Below are 21,712 nucleotides of genomic sequence, written 5' to 3' on the forward strand. Positions count from 1 at the left end.
GCTCATAATGTCTTCGTCTTCATCCCCAACAAGTGGCGATTAACTTATACAATATTTGAAGATGCAGCCATTTCTGCACTTCCATTAGCACTAACATGCACTAACAGTTTCACAACCTGCACCACAACAAGAATCAACTGATACAAATGAAACATATAATTAATAATTTTAAGACAATTAACTATATTACCACTGGGAACCCAAATATATGAAGCAATTTAGTAATGAGTCCATTGGACTCATGTTGGCCTTTTGTGTTACGAAATTAGAAATATATTTTTAAAACCTACCCTAATGTATATTTTTTTCAATTCCAAATTGTATTCACACTTTTCATTACCTACCGATAGCATATCTATAAAGAGACATCTATTGAGCAAGAAATAAATTGCAGCTGGATAAAAATTATACGCGATGAGTCCATTGGACTCACGTTGGCCGTTTAAGGGTTAATTAATAATTATGTTCGATCAGTCATGGTTGCTATGAATGTGTTAGGAATGAGGGCACCTGAGATTGAATTAGTTAATATAATCCTGAGCGGAATGAATCCGAATCAGAGACATAGAATGTTAAATGCGTATATTCCTGTTGATAGAAGAGAACTTTTGGAAATAGCTGACCAGTTCGTCCTGATTAATAAAAATCAAATTGATTATAATAAACAATCGGGTTATATCAAAAATAAATCAAATGTTGTTCTTTCTAGTAGTAATGCTAGAACTAATCGATTGTGTGGTAATGGGAAAGATAATTTTAAGGAACATCCTAATAAAAATAATTCGAAATCGAATCAAAAGGGGTTCGGGTCTCGAAATTCGATATCTTCAGAGACTCATTCGAATAAGCCGAATTATTTCACAGGAGAAAAACCCAGTCCCAGGGGAAATATTCCATCAGAACTAAATGGCACTATAGCATCCTTTGTTGTTGGGAAAGTTAATAGTCAATTGACTGATATTTGCGTAGATGGCGGATCAAGTTTCAATTTGGTGACTGAAGATCTTGTGCGTCGTTGTGGGGCTGAACATTTTGTGAAGGAAGCGGATGAAAGAACGGTGAATGCTCCGTCTGGGTTGACTTTTTCAACTAATAGGGAAGTGTTACTTAATATCAACCTGTCCGGTCATTTCGAGCGAGTTAATTTTCGTGTAGTGAAACAACTCCCATGAGACTGTTTGTTGGGCACTCCTTTCCTGCGTGAAACCAAATCAGTTATCGATTATGTGAACAAACGAATAATGTTGAATAATGGAAAGAAGGTAATTCGCTTGAATTATCGGCGTATGTTAAACGATAAAAGAAAGTGGTTGCGATCAGTTGATCAAGGTGACCAGTTCGAAACTCGGAACGATAGTGCTTCGAACTTAGTCTGGTTTTCTGGGCAAAACTCCGGTATGGCTTCGATATTTATTAAGGAGGATGTAAATTATTTGGGAATTGCTAGCAAGGGAATACAGTGTGAATTGGAATGTGAACAACTAGAAACTGAGTTATTAAAACTTGAACATCCTTCAGCTTCTCAGTTGTTGAATTTGAGGACAGTGGTTGAGTGTGAACTTGGTAGAAGAGGTGTTCAGGGTCCTGATTTGTTACCTCGGTCAGTGGATACTGGGTTTAAGGATATTGGTTTCGGAGATATTTCGTCGCATCAAGAACTACCTTGGACTTTGATAGAAAATTTAAACAGAAATAGGGAACAAAGTGGTTCTGGAAAGATTGCTGTTGATTTGGCATTTATCACAGACAAAATTGATACTAAAAATTTTGTTTTAAATTCGGATGAAAAGGTAGTTCCTGAAAGTCATGTGGAATGTCCTGTTGGTGGAAATAGTAGTTCTTTGGTGGCAACGACTAATTTGCAGAATGAAGTATCGGTGGAAGAGTGTCGAGCGGATTCTGGTTTCCCTGGTGTTCCCAAAGGACAACGTAGAAGAAAGCGAAAGAAGAAACAGAGTGATTCCAGAGTTGAATCTATGAAACATGAAGATAATAGCAAACCAGCTGTTGAAATTTCTGTTAAAGATGGATCCAAGAAGACTGTTGGAAACTCTTCAGATGCTGAAATGCATGTATTGTCATCAAAAGGGGAAATGGATAGAAAACTTCAGATTACCGATTCAGAAGCATCAGATGTGGATATTGAACAGTCAGAGAACTTTAAAAAATTAATAAGCCAGAATAGGAAATATTTGCCTCCGGATAACTCATGTTTTAATAAAAAATTGAAATCGGCAATACAGGTGAAAAACCTTGATAACACACAGGTGGAAAAACCGGTGATTCCTAATGAGTCCTGGAGATGTCGGGATTCGGAGACCTTAGATTTTATTGATTCGTTAAAGGAGAAATACTCCGATGTAATATCGGATCGAATTGGCTGTATTAAGGATTTTGTAGGTAGGCTATATTTAAGTGAAAATAAGCCATTTAAGCAAACACCATTTCCCATCCCACGAAATAAAGAAAAAGAATTTGATCAGCAAATTCAAACTTTGATCCAACAAGGCATATTGGTGGAAGTTGACCACAGCAATTATGCTAGTAGTTGTTTTTTAGTAAAAAACAAGAATAATACGTTTAGAATTGTGGGGAATTATGTAAGGGCCAACGAGTTAATTGTGAATGATGGTTATCCGTCTCCACATTTAGAATCTTGTTTAGCAGGCCTTGCCGATAAAGCAATTCACAGCAAACTGGACCTCCGTAAAGCTTATAACCAAATATATTTGGATGAAAAATCACGTGAAATAACAACCATCGTTACCCCCAAAGGGTGTTACCAGTATACTCGAGTTCCAGTCGGAATAAAGACTGGTAGTAACATTCTGGCTAGGGCAATGAATAAAGTATTGGGAGATCTAGAGTCAGAAGGAGTAAGAGTTTTTTTTGATGACGTCCTAATTTCTTCAAGGTCACTTGAAGAACATAGGAGGGTCTTGGAAAAGGTCTTTGAAAGATTTAGAAAATATAATATAACGATATCTCCTGATAAATGCTTATTGTTTTATAACAAAATTAATTACCTTGGATATGTTATAAGTGGTGATCAAATGGAGATAGATCCTGCAAGGGTTTCTGCTATTCGTAATATTCCACCTCCGAGAAATAGAAGAGGGCTGATGAAAATCCTAGGACTTTTTAGTTATTATTCGAAGTTCGCTCCTGAGATGCAAGAGATTATGGGACCTTTGAGTTCTCTTAAATCTGTAAATAACAAATTTGTTTGGACAACCGAACATCAGTGTATTTTGGAGAAATTGAAAAATACACTTATTGAAAATGTAGTTTTGAAAATACCAGACTTGAATAAGCGTTTTATTGTTAACATCGATGGGTCTGGGAAGAGCATCGCGGGATGCATTTCACAAGAAAACAGCAACGGGGAAATTCAACCGATCGCGTTTTATAGTAAGAAACTCTCAGAAGCCGATAAACACAGATCTATTTATGAGATCGAGTTTATAAGCTTGGTAAAAACTATATCCAGGTTTAGGCATTATTTAGTCAAGGAATTTGATATTCTTACTGACAATAAAGCCTTGACATGGATCTTAAATAATTCAAAGCGTCTCATGAAATATGGACCGTTTGTTGAAACATTATGTCAATTTGATTTTAAGATCAAGCACATTAGATCAGGGGAAAATTTAGTTGCAGACATACTTACACGGGTCTATGATCCTTACGAATTTAACATCATGGATAGTCCAGTTGGTTTGGCTACATTTTCCAACAATATGAAGCTTGCCAACCTGTGGCGGTTACCTTTGGTGAAAGAACCTATAGAAGCTCTTCAGAGAGAAGATCCAGAGTTAAATGAAATAATTGACAAGTTGGAGAAAGGTGAAGCTTGCCCAGGATATGTTTTAAATAAGAAGATCTTAATGAAGCGGACAAATTCAGCCATAAATCCTTTTAAGATCGTTATTCCTAGAGATTTGAGAAGACTCCTGATTGAATATCATCATGACGATCAGTTGGTCGGTGGACATTCGGGATCTTACAAAACATTGAAGAAGTTGATGAAAAGATTTACTTGCAATAATATGGTAAGAGATGTGAATGAATACGTGAGATCGTGTCAGAATTGTCAATTATCGAAGGAGGATAACAGGAAGAAAATGGGTCATCTAATGTCAGAATTCAGCAAGCGTGTTAATTCACATTGGATGTTTGATATCATTGGGGCCTTGCCAACTTCAAGAGGATATAAATTTATATTAATTGGAGTCGATAACGCTAGTCGTTTCGTCATTCTTGAGAAATTCAGGACAATTAGTTCCAGGATCATAGCCAATAAGTTGCAAGATGTTTTCACCAGATTTGGTTTCCCAGAAGCAATTTCTACCGATAACGGATCAGTATTCGTATCGGAGTACTTTAGTAAGTTTTTGTTTGGGCTCGGGATTAAGCACATCCGATTAAGTCCATATCACCCAGAAGGGAATCCGGCTGAGAGATTCATAAAAACCCTAAAATCGTCGCTTCGTTGTTATTTTTCGAGTAAACAACATCTTTGGTCATCCTTGGTCCCGGATCTGCAATATACTCTTAACATCAGTGAACATGCTGGTTTGAAGATGTGTTCCATCGAGCTTTTTTATGGACGTCCTAATTATACACCTCTTGAAATACGATGGAACATCGCAGAATCAGATTATGGTGGTAAATCTTCGGTTGACTTGTGGACTGCAGCCATAAGCAACATGGAGAAAAGCTGGGAGAGAAGACGGAAGCTAATGATGCAACGAAGACGAGAAGTTACTTTGAAGGTTGGTGACAAGGTATTGATAAAGACCCATATTAAGTCATCTCTGAGAGATAAAATCACCAAATCCCTGAGTCTGAAGTGGAATGGTCCTTTCGTAATTAGAAGATTTTTAACCCCAAATACGTTGCTGGTTTCTAACGAAGAGGATACTCAAGATTCATATCGTAAGTCTCACGTTTCTGAGGTTAAGTTGTTCCGGGAGCGTAGAAATTAAAATTTCTCTCTGTAAAAATTGATAATCCAATCGAAACATCAAAATTAAAAATAAGTACTATATTAGAGAATTTATAAATTAATATTTCTAATTAAATTTGTGTTGGTTCTAAAAATTGAATTAGATTATTGAAAATTCTATATTTATTAAGATTCATTCATTTTAACGATTGCTATGGCCATGGTAATCCAAATTCTCTTTTAATTGTTAAACTTGGGTAATTAAATGGAAATATTATTGTAAAAATATTTATAAAGTTAAAATTGAATACTTTAGATTACAGATCTTATTTACTATGTTTAGGTTTATCTATATTATTGTTCTAAAATTGTATTGTTTAACTAATTGTGATTCTTTGTGTTTTTAGGCAAAAAAATCCTTGCTCTGGATTTTTTTTTGTTGGACGGTGGAGGATGTAGCATTCCAGCTACATGGAAATAGAGATTTGTATTGACTGAAATTTAAAAAAAATGTAAATCCTGATTAAATGCAAAAATTGTATTAATAATATCTAGTCAAATATTATTGATATTTAAGATAATTATATCTAATTATGATGTATTTGCATTATATGTGGGTCTACAGTAACGTCTATTTAACGTTTATGTGGTATCAGACGTTTTGAAAGAAAACGTTTCTTTTTTAAAAAAAATGAGAGAAAAAAATGTAACGAGCGATAATAACGTGAGAGAGAATTTCCTATCCTGTATGGCGAGTCTTGCTTTCGAAGCTGCTGCCTCCTGAGGCTGATTTGCTGTTTTGATCTCCGCTGGTGGAGTTGGGCTCGCGTATGCTTGTTCACCGTGTGTTGTTTCATAGCTTGCATGGCGCGTGTTGTAGTTGAATGCAGAGTTAAAAGTGAAAAGAATAAAAGTGGCCAAAGGTGAAGTGAGTGTATTGAAATGCTTTCAGTGAACACAGCTGAGTGTTTTGTTAGTAATTGTGATCTCGGAGAATTTTGTTCCCTTGTGGAAAGTATTTTTCTTGAAATTTAATGGAGTTAAACCGGCATCGAGGAGACGGTGCTTGAGTGAGCCTTGGTGGTCAGACAAAAGTGCCCATTAAAGTAACTCCATTCTGCTCCAATTTGTGATTATATTGTTTGGATTTCAATGTGTTGTAATTTCTTAAAGCTATTTTTCGGCCTTTTTCTCAAAAAGAAAAAATCAATTATACTCACTTCGTCTCGGGCCCAAGTTAACAGAAAGTCAGTACTAGACCATAGGACATAAGCTGTTCCAACCAGAGGGAAGTAAAATTATCTACAAAGGTAAAATATTGCTGGAGCTAAATTGCGTTTCGTTTAATCCTGGTAAGTTCGCAGTTAACTAGTAGTTTACATATGGGTTTAGTTGGTTACGTAGTATCATTAATGAGCTGGAAATGGGTTAATATAACTTGCATTCAATCGCTGACATGTATTCGGGTATTTTCCAGAGAATAAGAGTGATATTTTCAGATTTTTTGCGAAAAATTGAAAATTCCCCCCCCCCAAATTTTTAGACTCACCTCACTAGTAATGCTTAAATGCTGTTTTGGGTGGAAATTCTTGGTATGATTGTCCAGTATTCATTGAATTACCTTTTCTAATGTTAATTTGTTTGATCAGAGCTTAGCGTTTAATGCAAACTCTCTCTCACGTCATTATTCTCACGTCATTATTAGACTCGGAGTCACAGTTGTTTTGGGTATAATGAAACTGGTTTTAGAAATGCTGTTTGCAAAGTTTGAATAGACAGAATATAAGAGGCTATTAAGAGGGTTGAAATTGTAAATTCGTATATTTGAATTCAAGAAATTGAATGGGACAGATTGATTGAATTGGATTGAAATTTTGGGTCCTAAATCGTACTAAGCTGGAATTGATTTCTTTAATTTGTGGTTATATTAGTATAATCTGTGATAAGGACATCGTTTTGCACAATAAGAAATTGTATAAAAAAAAACAATTGCCTCGCGGAAAAAAATTAAGAGGTAGAGTTCTGAATACTGCCGAAAAAAAAAATCAGTAAAGAACAAATTTTTTTTTGAATATATTTTCTTGCATTTTCATGCATTTGAAAACATTTGAATGGTTTGAATTTCTTTAATTAGTAATATTGATCAATTAAGATATTATGCTCAAGAAAAATATTTTCTCTGAACAGGTGCGAAATATTGAATATTCTTTTTTCTAGAGTTTTTGCTAATAATACGAATTGCTCTTAGCTAAAAAATATTGAGAGAAATCTATAAATTCAGGGTTCAATCTGAAGGTTCTAGGTTTCAGTACAAAGAAAAATTGGTTAATTGCTCCGGAATTTAATTACATTGTTTAAAATTTTTTGGATATTTTAAATCATGTTGGTGAATATCTGTTCTTCAAACGCTTGAGCAAATATTCACCTATACTTATTGAAATAAAATTTGTTATTTGAAAACTGAATTTTGGTTGGTTATTTTTTGTTATTATTGTTGTTTAACCTTATATTAGAGTGAATACTGGATAATCACAGTCTAGCCACAAGTTAATCAGGTGAGCTTGGGCAGCGCTAATCCACCTGCCGTAGTCCCTTCTTCGGTGGAGTCCGGGGTTGGTTTGGGATTTTTTTTTTTTTAGTTTTCAACCTCTGACTCCTGGGGAATGGGGCGTTACACGTTTCTCTTATAGTACTGTAAATAGTCACGTTGTACCGTTTGAAAAAAATACTTCTCCCTATCTATTATTGTTTGTTGTGTGGTGATAAATCTTGAAACCACACATCGTTATTTCTAATCACTTCTTGTTTGAACAGAATCTCAACGCAGGAATTGAACATGTTCTTTACATGCCAAATCGATTGCAAGAAACCGCAAGTTAATAGCTTTTAGCGCTTTTGCTGTAAGAAAATCAGTTCTGAGATTGGACGTAATTGTAAATGTGATCAAGTTCCCATTTTGAAATTCTTTAAGTTTTTTGTTCAACGTTTCCACCGGCTAGGCTAAAGGAGACAAGGATGATAAAAAATGAAAGAAATTGTGGAATGATAGTAGAGGGATGGCGGGATAAGCCCGACACAACCCACGCACACGGTGTTTGTCCAACACAACGTTCACTTGGCAGCACTTGCGTTCGAAACAAGGACCCATGCACCAAAAGCGAACGCTGTACTACTAAGCCAGTGCGGCCTCACTTTAAGAATGTTGAGGATAGTCACTATACATTGTGTTGCGAAGCTGAATCCTCTAAACAAAAGTGTTTCTCGTTATCATATATTGCAATTAAATGCCGAATTGTTTTCAGAAAACCGCGTTACCCTACCTGCTACTGTTTTCGTTTTGATACGAAAATGAAATCTAAGTGTTATGTCACACGCTTGTGCCGACCAGGCTAAACGGGACAGGGAATATGAGAAATGAATGAAACATTGAAACGAAGAAAATAGAAGAACCTCAAGGAAACCCACTTACACGGTGCTTGTGTACCACAAAGTCCAATTGGCGCGAGCTGGGATCGCAGCACTGCCCCGGCGTATCAGAGATGAATACTCAACCATTGACCTGTTTTCATTCAAAATTAAATTAAATGAAATCTTTAGTTTCACGTGTCACGGGTATGTCGGCTAGTCTAAAGTACAAAGGAATGAAATATTGAAACGAACAAAAAAGAACCAAGAAAAATCCACATATACACGCTTGTCTGTCTTTGTTCAGAAGCTATAATGTTGAAACTGGAAATAGTCATTTAAAAAATTAGCGGTCGGAATAAAGGCTTAACGGAGAAGATGGAACCTACATTTGGGAACTGAACCGATTGTAACAAAGCATATCTCGATATCCCTTACCGTCTTTTGTAGATAGAAGTCAGTATAGAAACGAATTATATTATTAATTTCAAACACTGCCGAATTTGCTAGATTGTTGCGCGTTTAGTATGTCCTCTTTAGACCGTCTGTTGAATGTAAAAAAAAAAAAAAACAAAAAACGTTTGTCAATATCTGTTATCGTTCCCGTTCTAAGGTGACAAATATTTAAACCGAAACGCATCAAACTCGGTTTCAGTCGCTCCGGTTTGAATAGTAGTTAGCAGAAAATGTGAAAGCTGAAGTAATAGTGAATTTGAACAACATCCGGTTTTGACAGAGTTATAGACAGTCATGATACGTATGTTATATATAGATATTGAATCGTTTACAAACAATCGCTTCTCGTTGTGTGTTACAGCTACCTTCTGTGGCAATAAAGGCTAAAATCAAAATGACTAAACTGAATAAAGTTCGCTTTGAAAACAGGGTTAACGGACGAAATGGGACCTGTTCTTAAGACACTGAAATACATATAATAAAATCATCTTGAAAGCATTGACCGTTTATTTTGTACGGGAATCAGTCATGAACCGGACGTCATAGTAAATTTGAACTATTTTCCGTTTCGGGAGAACCGAGCGAAATAGCGCAAGTATTAGAGATTTGCCTTCGCATTCGGGAGGTCTTGGGTTCCATTCCCGTTGCCGACCATCCTGACTGGGGTTTTCCAGTCTCCCTCAGTCCTACTAGGCAAATACCAGGATAGTACCAACTAAATAGGCCCTGGCACACATCTTCCCTCTTCCTTTTTATTGTTGTTGTAATGTATCCACTATAAAATGGACTCTGAGCTGTATTTGGTGATTGTTAAATAAATAAATAATTTTAATAGCCTTGAATGTTGTGCTAAGACGATGAATCGTGCTCAAACATCCTCTTCTCAATATATTAAAATTTTCTCTTAAATTTAAATATATTAAACTTATGCACGTAACAGCTTAAAAGTCTCAAAAGCTGCTTTAGTTTTATGGACATTATGTAATATAACATACCAAGAAGACTCCTGTATAAAGTTCAAAAAATTAGACGTGGTATTATGTCAGATTCGAAACCAGAAGGAACAATTTTCGAATTTCAGATTCGAAACCGTTTTAAGAAATGAAAAAAATCCTTGATTTTACAATATATTTTCTACTAAAGCACACAAGAAACATTTCTACAAAATGCAGAGTGTGATTCATTCACTGCTAAGATATTACAAAAATATTTATTTCACTCGTATAATAAAAGTAAAAGAAGGCCGAAATACATATAGTTACAAGCTACAGTGGCTAAAATAATCCCATAATGTCAAAAGACTTTTCAAACGAAACAGATAAAAAAAATGGTTGTATTGTAGGGTCATTCTCACGTCCAAAATCTAGAAAGACAACAACGCATAATTTATTTTATTCATTTAGTAAGAAAAACTGACCTCAGATTCCATTTTCTAGAGTTAGAAGCAAAAAAAAAAAAAAAAAAAAAATGCAATACAGAAGATGGTTGAAGCTCAAAATATACTTGAAATGAGCGGTCGGGAGATTTTTCGTGGCATGTACTAGAGATCCTTTAAGTTTCCTAAATTCCCAAAAATGATAACAATTTATGTCACTCACCGAAAAAATGACAGGATCTCAATTTTAACCATCCACAGTTACTTTAGATCCCCAATCTTGCAACAAGATTATATACAACGATCAAAAATGTTTTCATAGCTTGCCAGTAGAGTTGCATCATGTCAAATATATACTTCGACGATAGTTTCCAATAAGGTGCAAACAAGATATTCTAATCCCGAATGTGATTAAAAGAGAACGAACTAAACTCATTTTGTAACTTGTAGCTAGGTACATTCTTATATTTTTCTCAATCATGGAAAGATAAAGCTCGAACTTTAATACACTTATCTCAAAAAAATTAAAAGATAAAAGTTACACATTTCGCACTTTCAAGTTGAATGGTTCCGATTAAAAACTACAAGTCCAGAAAACGTTACGAAAAAGTTACCAACCATTCTATTTGAAATGTTATCGAACTTCGAATTTATAATCGTAGTTTATCTGTTTCTCAACGCAAAGGATATAATTTGAAATTTTCTTATACCTATTACCTGAGTGAAAAAAAAATATAATTTTATGCAATCTACTGTAAAAATGTCATCAGATACCACCAACGAAAATCTTTTCTTTTTCTATTTTCCATTTATTCTAAATTTTGACCTGTTATTTACGCCAATATGAGAAACTATCATGGAAGTGTTTAATTTTAAATAATCATATTGAAATTTCAACAATAAAATAAGTTGAGTTGTTTTTCTTTTTAGAATTTAGAAAAGTGTAAGAATGCTAAGGTATGAGGCATGAAGAAATTACCAATAGTTCTATTAGATACACGCCTTGACTTTTGAACGATTAATGTTGGATATTCTCTTTTAATATAGGGTACAATTTGAAATCACGTCAATTTTGTTAGACCAATGTAATGGGTTAATCTTTTTTCTAGAATCTATAGGAGTGTAAATATCGACCTAAATATGTCACGAACTATTTCCTAGCTTTTTCTGCTTGAAACGGGTTTCGAAACATTATGGATCAATGGCGTCATTCTCAATATTAAAGAAGGAAAGTATTTCTGAGATTTGTTCTTCATATCAGTAAATAAAGTGCATGCTGTGATTTCTTCAAATACTCAATGAGTATGATTATCAATATACATTTTGCAATTATATTTCTTGTGTGGTTTGTTCAAAAATTATTTTAAAATAAAGAATTTTTATTGCACTTGGTTAGCTAAAAATTATTATTGTGAACGGCATTAACTTCTATTTCATCATTTCCAGTTGAAACACCAGCAGCTGCATGAAAATAATTTTTAAAGATACTGACGAAAATAAATACAGAAGAGTAATATTTTTGCGTTATCCGTGCCTAATCCGGTAAAATTACAATTCACTATTAATAATAACAATAATAAATATTATTACATTTATTATTATTAAAAATGAGCAAAATAAATATCAATGTGCAAATTGAGATTGTTCTTGACTTACTTCCTGTTTAGTTACTGAATCTATCACCAATTAGTTTTGTGACCGCCAAGACAATGGATTCGATACTAACAGCAGCCCTTTTCGATTGTTCTCATATCTTCCCCCATTCCAAACCCTAGGGGTCTCTCACATTGATAGTACTTTTTTCCTGATTTTTAAGTTACATGTGTATTTCAACTCATTGATTGAAATCAGACTACGAACCGAGTTCCATGTTTGACACGTGATTGATTTGTTTATATATATATATATAAGTGGGAGTGTGTGTAAATTTTGAAACAACCTTACTTCGTTGATGTTTCCTTCTCTCCAGTTAAAGTTTATAACCAAATATTTATACAAGGGCAACGATTTCTTCCAAACTATGATGTTTTTTATACAACTACTTTAAAGTATCGAACTCTACTCTGTGAATTTCTACACCAGAGGAATCAACACGTAAGCACTCATTTTTTACAGATTTACTGTAAAATTCACAGAATTATAAACAATATAAAACAAATTCGGGCAAGCTTTTACTTTGACGCGGAGAGTGCAACCGATTTCTCTGACCCGGTACCCGAGCAATTTAGGAATTACATTCCAGTCGCTCCAACCGATCGTGACGTAATGCCCTGTGGTATTATCATGGTGGTAAAAGTGCAATCAAATTACACCTGCGTCTAATTCGTACGTAAGTAGGTAACTTTTTCCTTAAGAGTTTAGGTACCATTGTTCCCTTTCGGAAGCAGGAAACTTTCAGTGTTCTAGCGTTGTATATTGTCTATATTTCTGCCCAACATTGAGTGGTATTATAAATGAATGAATTGTTATTTGTTTAATTTGCCTTAATTTCACAAAAAAATGTATATTAAATGATTTCTTTCGATTTTTTTAACAATTGATGTTTTCGTGCTTTTTACAAGAGGTTGCAATACTGCGTGCTTACGACGTTGGCAAGACTTTCTGTGGACAGTTGAGAGTTCAATGTTTGTGCTTTTTATTAGGGTGAGAACGTGCGTCTGAGACCATCGTTTCTTATTGCGCAACTGAAATACTTTAATGTTCCCATTTGGAAACATTGGTACGTAGCAAGTTATTTGTTGCCTAAAATCGCGAAATGCCAAGGTAATTTCTTACGCTGGATGAAATAGTAGGCACGTTGGACACCTTGAATGTTTCTGATCATGAGGAAACGGATGTTTACATTCTCCCTCCAGAAGAAACAGATGACATATCAGACGAGGAGCACATAAATGAAGACGAATTAGTTCCTGTTATGCGTAAGGACGTATGTGGTGAGTTGGTAGTGGCAGTGAGTAATGACATCTATGACGCAAATGAGCTCGAAAATATACCATAAACTTGATCATCTAAAAAGAAAGGGAAACAGTGTGTGCCTAACAAGCAAGGGGCGCGATATCGAGACTCGAATTGCGCAATAAGAGTTACATATACTGAAAGAGCATCAGGTAGTTAGTAAGTTACCAAATTATTAGCTGCAGTCCGCCAGTAGGGAAAAAGTTATGGGACTGTCAAGTTCAGAGCCTGGCGTACGAAAACCACACAAAACTTATCATTTGGCTTGTTCCTCTTTGTATTGACAAGAGGAGATGAACTCTAACGTATTCCTATCATCAGAACATGATGTTTGACATAAGAAAATCTGTATGAAAAGTATTGTCAGTGTTGCCATCCAGAGAAATTACAGTGTTACCAAAATAAGAATATCTCGAAAAGCTTGCAAGCAAATAGTATGTGATCGGGACTTGAATTGCACAATACAGGTTATAAAGTATATTCTGAAAGAGCATCAATCATGAAGTGACCACTTTATTACCTGCAGTCCGCCAGTAGAGAAAAATTATGGGGCTGCAAATCGAACATGAGAGACTATGGTAAACAGAAGGAAAAACTGTTTGTGTGTGCAATAGCAAATGATACTTGTTTGGAAAGGGGAGATAGCTATGTAAATAACAGTGTTAAGCCACACAATTGATATGAAGAGCAGAAAGTATCCAAACGAAAACAGTTAGTACAATATGCACATCGGACTATAACTAGAGAGGCGCAGTGATAACACATTTCTGTGGTAAGGGAGTCAAAACAGCGCTCCGGGAGACTTCCATTGGTGTCATCTATATACATTACAGTGTTGCTAGAATACCCAACACTCTTCGTTAAGGCACAGACTACAAGAATGAATTCAACGGCGTTGGATGATATATCACTGACAACACGAACCGAGTTTTACGATTCGCGGCGCTCGGCATTTGTGTTGTCTATCTGTCGGTATGCCTCACGATAAATGTCCAACGAACAAACCGATTCGAACCCGAATGACATTTTCACAGGTTTATCGTGAGGTCTACTTTGCGTAGAACCTTCATACTAGTGTTTTCTTGGTAGCTTTCGCACTTCTGTTTAAATAATATTCTGTAATGTTAATACAAGTATATTATAACTACTTTCATTCTTACAGACTAAATAACGTATTATGTAAAACGTAGTTCCGTGCGAATCACGAAAACATGATGTCACAAAACACTGTTGTGTTCACTCTTTCATTCGCTGCAAACCAAGCTTTTCGCGGTTTTCTTATTGGGGCAACACTGTAATTTCTATGGATGGCAATACTGACAATTCTTCTCATACAGATTTTCTTATGTCAAACATCATGTTCTGATGATAGGAATACGTTAGAGTTCATCTCCTCTTGTCAATACAAAGAGGAACAAGCCAAATGCTAAGTTTTGTGTGGTTTTCGTACGCCAGGCTCTGAACTTGACAGTCCCATAACTTTTTCCCTACTGGCGGACTGCAGCTAATAATTTGGTAACTTACTAACTACCTGATGCTCTTTCAGCATATGTAACTCTTATTGCGCAATTCGAGTCTCGATATCGCGCCCCTTGGTTGTAAGTGCAAAAATGTTGCGAAAATTAGCCTCAATCCCATTTGTTGTTCACCAGAAAAACTTGTGCTATCTCATCCACAGCATAAGTGAGCTCCACACATAAAAGTATCATATGAACAGTTACTACAATTTTTTGGTTTATTACTTCTCAGTGGGAATCATATTCTCCTTCTGAGAAGTTCTATTGGAGTACAGCAGACGACCTGTGTATACCGATTGTGTCATTCGTAATGCTAAGAACCCGTTTCGAACAAACCAAAAATATTACCATATTTAACAATTCTAACTTACCAAGGGGTGACAAATTTCGGAAAATAAGACCTATATACGATGGACTACACAAGAACTTACAATAGTTTGATATCTTTCACCAATCTCTGAGCATTGATGAAAGCATGGTTCCGTACTACGGGCATCACACCTGCAAACTGTTTATTAGTAGAAAACCACTACGTTTTGCTTAAAAAATATGTTTTTTATGTTCTTCTGACGGTTATCCATATGCAATGGACCTCTATGGTGTAAACGACAATAGTACTGATAACGTTACTGAGGATATCCCATTAGGAACGAGTTATTCGTAGTCTCAAATGAATCATAGAAAATGACCAGCACGAAGGCTTTTTCCATAATTTCTTCACGTCTTATGATGTTCTTTTAGAATTAGAAGGAAAAGGCAATCGAGCAACAAAACAGTAAGAGATAATCGTGTTCAACAGTGTCCTCTGACTCCACAGAAAAACTTGCTAAGGACGAAAGAGGAAAGTTTGACGTCAAAAGTTATGGTAATGTGTGTTTGTAAGGTGGAATTACAGTGCGGTTGTATCTGTTGGTTCAAGCTGTTTTACAAACTTGCCAGTAGGAAAATGAAAGGAAATCTTTGAGTTTTACGTCCCACGCTTATGCCGGTTAGGCTAAAGAAGACGGTGAAGATGAGAAATAAATGAAATGAAGAAAGTGGGAGGAAACGGGAGAACCCCGAGAAAACCCACGCACACGGTGTTTGTCCACCACAAAGTTCACTTGGCAGGGGCTGGGATCCAACCCGGAACCCCAAGCGCCAGAGGTGAACGCTCTACTACTGAGCCACCGCGGCCCCCAACTTGCCAGTAGGATCAGTGAGGAGATTCTCTCGTGTACATAAGATAAAAGTTCCAATTAGTCTACCATTCGTTATTCAAATGTACAATGAAGCAAGGTCCGTCGAACCTACTCTTCCTTTCCTCTTTTAAGGTCGTGTCATAACTACCCTTCTTTGAAAACCGAAGATGCAGTAAAATTGTGACGTCACGGCGGGAGCAGAAACAACATTCGTCCAAGGTCCTTATCATTCACCCTTGTTTGTTTCTTTGAATTTTGCAGGAAAGTGAGTGATTCTTGCTTTCCTGTATTAAGAAAACATTAATTAGTGTAGTGCTCGTGTTAGCATATAAGCATGTCGAATTCTACACTAAGTACTTGTCACAATTATAGTTGAAATACTACGGGTTCCAAAGTTATTTATCATGTATTACCTTCGGACTTTTTGCGGAAAGTTTGGCAAAAGAAATGCTGTCGGAAAGACATCTTTAAAGTTGAAAACGCCAGCGTCTATTCCGATCATTTTATTCCCGAAGCTTTCTGGACATAATTTAAAATGTGAGCTTCGAAATATTCTACCCAAGAAAAAAGTTTAAACAAGATGTGCCTTCAATAAACTTACCATTACCATACGGAACCATGTTGATGTAAATAATGAAAGAAGTAAATGTACGGAAGTTAGGTGTTTAAAGAAAAAACAAATCAGACATTGGGGTGCAGCCAGATGAAATAACTATTGTAACTGAAACAAAAAATAACTCTGTTTATGTTATTTTCAGTTTGTTCTGTGGAGAGTGAGGGGCACAAACCAAAAGAAGAGCTTTCCTTTTTGCGTAAAGAGAACAAAAATATGAAGTTTAACAGTATGTACAAAACCAAATAATATGTTTACAAACGAAGTTAAAAGAATTGGAAAGCAAATATAATAAAGAATTAATTTCAAAGGCCAGTTCTAAAATATAATATTGCGATCGTTTCAATAAACTGGTTAATAACCGGGTGATGACATATTACGAAAGAGTTTTACACTAGACCAAGTAAATATGCTAATAAATGGCAAGAAAAAATCTAAGATGGATTGATTAAGATATCATTCGTGTATTAACGCAACACGCCTCATTGATAAATTATACAATCATCTGCGGTTACAAGTTTGAATCCCCGTACCCAATGTGTCAACATTTCGGCGTTGTATGCAAAAATTACCGTTTTTTTCCTGGTATTCTTAAACCAGTTTTGAAAATTTTGACTTAGCAAGAGCGCTGCTTAAAGAGTGTGGAAAAATTTTCAGTGCTTATATTTGATGAATTGAATGTTAATAGGCGCGTATTCTATGACCAAGAGATTTATTTATTTTAAGGACCACACAGAAATTTATCAGGTGGCAATGATTCGAGGCTTAATACATGTGTGGAAACAACCAGTGTATTATGATTTCGATAAAACTATGAAAAGTAAAAAATTACTCTTCGAAATCATATCGAAAGTTGAAGTCTCAGGATTCAAGATAGTTGCGATTCTTTCGAAGTTCAATGGTGGCAATATGAGGCTACGTGGTGGTATCGTTTCACCTTCTTCCAAGTGGATAGAAGCAATAAAATAGTATGAAGTTTATTTCGAACATTTCACAAAAAACTGTGAATCGAAGAAAAAAAAGAATGTGATTGGCCGACCGTTTTATGTCCTGAGAAAGACAATTCGATCTTGAAACTATTCGACACGGGTATGACATACTTCAGAATTCGTTTTTTGAATAGAAAAACACAGGAACTCCGCAGGAGGAGTGTTCTTTAAGATAGTGGATGCAAAGCTATTCTGCAAGTGCTGCTCAATGCTATAGTGAGTACATATTGTATCTGTATGTAGTCTTTATTTTTATTGCATTTAAAAATTTGTTTTCCTTTGCAAATCGCTACGGCGGAACATAGGCTTAGCACACAATATTTGTCCCTGCTTCACCGCGGTGACGTCACACTACAGCTGGAGAAAGTGGCTACGCAGAAACAGGGAGTTATGAAGGGACCTGTAAAAGCGCGGAACAGTAGGGTCGACAGACCTTGACAATGAAGGAATGGGAGCAGTAGACGTTATGGATCGTCTTCTTGCATCATACATACCCAAACCCAGATCCAAGAAATGGTGGTGGAATCTTTCAATAATGCGCTCAATTTAGCAGTTGATTCTTCTTGGAAATTGCATTGCGAATTTAACACGAACAATGAACTCACACATCTAGTTTTTGAGGGAAGTTACCATGCGTCTTCTTCGCATTGGAAACATGACATCAGTTAGGCCAGGTCCAAGATCGTATATCCCTATCGAAGCTCGAAACTCTAACACGCATTACATTGTAGATGCATCAGAAGAACGATGAGTAATGTGCAAATATAATACAAAAAAAAAAAAATGTGTTGTCTGTGTCAAGAGAGGTTACATCAGAAGTGTTCTCCAAAGTAACATGGGTTGTAAGCATCTTTTCAAAGACCTGAAAAAAGAGTGTTAGCTTATGCTCAGCAAAATTCATGACTAGTATCGAATTTGAAAAACCTTTTTTGCGATTATAAGTTTTCCGATTTCCTAAAAAGTACTAGTTATATAGTTTACAAAAATACTAATAAACACAGGTATATATACTAAGAGTAAGTGAATTATAAGAATAGTAAATATATATATAAAACAAAAGCTCGTAGGTATTCAAGTGTACTCATAAGTAAAAACGTCGAGCCCTCCAATGTATATTCACCCTCATATCTACCACAAATGTAACAAGAGATGAAATGTTAGACATATTTGAATTGGCTCTGTGTATAAAATGTCTTATTTTACTTCTAAGTATTACTGTAAGTAATCTGTAGGGAAGATATGCAAATCGTATATATATATATATGCGTGACTTTGTGTAATGAAGTCATAGAAACATAGTCTGTATGAAATTCATTAATGTAATTAATTAATTCAATAATTATAGAAAGTATTGTGAAAGTAAAACTACGACGTTAATTCTGCAAACGCGAGGTACCAATGTACCCAAAAGGGAGCATCACGTCACAAAATGTTGGCATGTGGTACGCGACAAATCAAAACAGATATTTAATTAGGGGTGATAAAAGGACAAAAATTGAAAATTTTGAAGAATTCGCAACGGTGAATCCATGTCCGGTCCTTAAACGGTTAGTGAATTTGAGTGGGAAAAGTGGAGTATATACCACGTGAAAGCTTCAAAGGCACGAACAGTTCGAACAACTGACTGAGGCAGAAACAGTTCCAGGAAGTGACTGAACCCATAAGGACCCATTGAAGTCTCTGCCCAAGCCAAAGTAAAATCTTGACCTAATTCGAAATAATGGGCCTTATGTAGAGTTGTTCTGAAGTGTGATTAGTTCCATACTAAGGAGTTCGACTAACATATGATTCCTGCAGTAGTCAGTCCTTTAGTATGTTTCTAATCAAACATCAAAACGACTCTGCATAAGGCGGAGTATTTTAATATAGTACATAGATATCGTAAATATGTTGTGTTTTTACTTGTAAGATACCTATCTTCATAAAAATAAATTAATCAAGATCAAACCTGTTATTGGCGGATTCACACACAAAGTAGCTAGTATCCATTGTAAATGAAATGAAATATAAATGTAATTGTCGCGGTACTAGAGAAATATCCGAGACTTAAGGAATCAACATAATTGCAAAATTTACGTTAGTAACGTATTATATTGAAACACAAATATGTAACCAATGACAACATACTTGAATGTTTCATATAAAATCTTTACTAGCGTACAAATACACAATTCAGAACGAAAAATAATATACTTTATGCCATATAGAGTGTTTTGTCCTATGCTTGTTCACATGTATATTGACCTTTTGTGACGCGCCTGTTTTCTACCGACGCAACACTTCGCTCCTTCTCCGGCCAACATGCTGCGGTCCTGCCCTGCATGACAAAGCATTACTTCCTTCTAATGGCAACCCAGCACAATTTGATTCGTGTCTTTTATATAATAATTCTTATTGTATACGTACACTGGAGCGCTATGATGTGAAACTATATAGATGAGTGCAACTCCGTCCCCCAAAAATGATTGTTGAAAATAAAAACAGAAGACTTTCAGCAAATGAAGTAAAATACGCAATGAATTTATGTATAGGTTTTTCAATATCCACCTATTTTTAGTTATTACTTATCATTTTTTAATGACTTTGGAAGACCTTCGAAAACTGGCATATTCGAATAACTTGGGGATAAAGTTACAAACATCTATACGTTTGGTCCGGTATCGAAAAATATAACGTTTTTATTTTGGAAATTTTCAGATCCCATTTCGCCACGGAGGTTTTCTCTTATATATGGCCTCTATATATGGAACACTATCGCAAAGTACCCATATCAAAAATATCTACAAGAATTGGTTTGAAATGTGTATTCAATTTTAGGTAATGATTCCTTCATTAAGATGGGTGCACTCAATTGTGTTTCTGGGTACAACTAGTCTAGGTGTGCCGCGCCACTTCCAAACTGTTGATTATTAATTTATGTTAGACGTAGGCCTACCTCCCGTAACTATTTTTCGAAAAGTATTCCTTACAACTATAAAATTTCGTACCCATGTAACTGTATTATCAATCTGAACCAGTTATTGTATATAAAATTTAACATTACCTTTCTGTCCCAACTGAATTTGAACTACTTGTAGTTAATTGTTTGTAGTCATCACACTAAGAAGCGCCAGTCTCTTCAACCTCTACTTTTCTTAGTGTTTCTATATTATTTTCAAAGGCAGGGTCTTTTACTGCAAATTCAGATTTCATCATACCAATGTTTAATTTGACATCCGAAGAATACATAGCTACATCTTTCTCTCTTGTTTGCTCTCCTTCGGTTGAAGATAATATTAATTCTTTGCTGTCAGTTAACATTTCGTATGTCCATCCTTTCCCTTCGAGTGGATCTTCCTGAGGAAAACCATAATCAATTTCTTCTTTGTACAAAAATTCCAACTTAACAGATGCTTCACCATCCATTATGGCTACAAATTTATTTCGAACTTGCAACTGTGCTTGATACTTCCATTTTATTTTATGGTGCATGTGTTAATGAAATGGCTTACAAGAACGTTCATAGAAGCAATTTTATACTTGCAATCAAATATGCAGTCACATCTTTAAAAATTACAGAATAATTACTCCAGTGTTGCCAGGTCCCTAACTCGAGAAGACACTATTGGGCCGCCAAAATTCCGCCACGTTCCGCTACCCTTACTGAAATTCCGCTATTTTTCACTGCATTATAAAATAAAACATAAATGGTAAAAAAAAAGAAAAGAAAAAAAAAGAACGCTGTTAACAAAAGTGCAAAATATTTCACAAATTAATACTAGGACTAAATTCTAAACGGAAAGCCCTGATTTACTACTTCACTAAATTTCATGAATTAAAAAAAAAGAATTTCAGTTTTATTTGAGTTAATATTATTAAAGTAAAAGTCACGGTCAATACTTATACTTCTTTTATTATAATTTTGTTTATTAACATATTAAGGAGACGCGGTAGCTCACAAGTAGACCTCACCACTTCGCCGTTGCGTTAGCAAAAGGAAACAACTACTGTCCTAATGTAGGGTTGAATATAAGACACTGACAAAAATTTTAGCTGCTAATGAGCACTAGAAATATGGGAAAAACGAAATAGAAACATGAATGTGGGAAAGCCAAGTACAATATAATTTGATAGTTGCAAGACCGATATTTTTTTTTTTTTTTTTGGAAATAGATGGAGGAACAATAGTTATGACTTCAACTATGTAAATCGAATTAGGAGGGATGTTTTTATGGCATTCCAGATCATGGCCGCCATCTTGAAATCCGCGATATTGGATCGACGTCAACTTTTT

General features: G+C 35.3%; 1 protein-coding gene across 2 annotated transcripts in view; it reads right to left on the bottom strand.

Moving 5' to 3' along the window:
* LOC145681248 (uncharacterized) overlaps window positions 1-21,028 on the bottom strand; it is a 258,338-nt gene extending 237,310 nt beyond the window's left edge. Inside the window, exon 1 of one of the 2 annotated variants that reach the window (XM_081752809.1) lies at window positions 20,483-21,028. In XM_081752809.1, coding sequence (XP_081608935.1) covers window positions 20,539-20,910 — 372 coding nt within the window. In that variant the 5' untranslated portion in view covers window positions 20,911-21,028 and the 3' untranslated portion in view covers window positions 20,483-20,538. The remainder of the gene's footprint in view (window positions 1-20,482) is intronic. The other variant, XM_081752808.1, reaches the window with a different exon arrangement.
* Window positions 21,029-21,712: the final 684 nt, after the last annotated feature.

This window comes from Thermobia domestica, chromosome 3 (assembly GCF_964235325.1).
Source record: "Thermobia domestica chromosome 3, izTheDome1.hap1.1, whole genome shotgun sequence".
In the NCBI taxonomy this organism is placed as follows: domain Eukaryota; kingdom Metazoa; phylum Arthropoda; class Insecta; order Zygentoma; family Lepismatidae; genus Thermobia; species Thermobia domestica.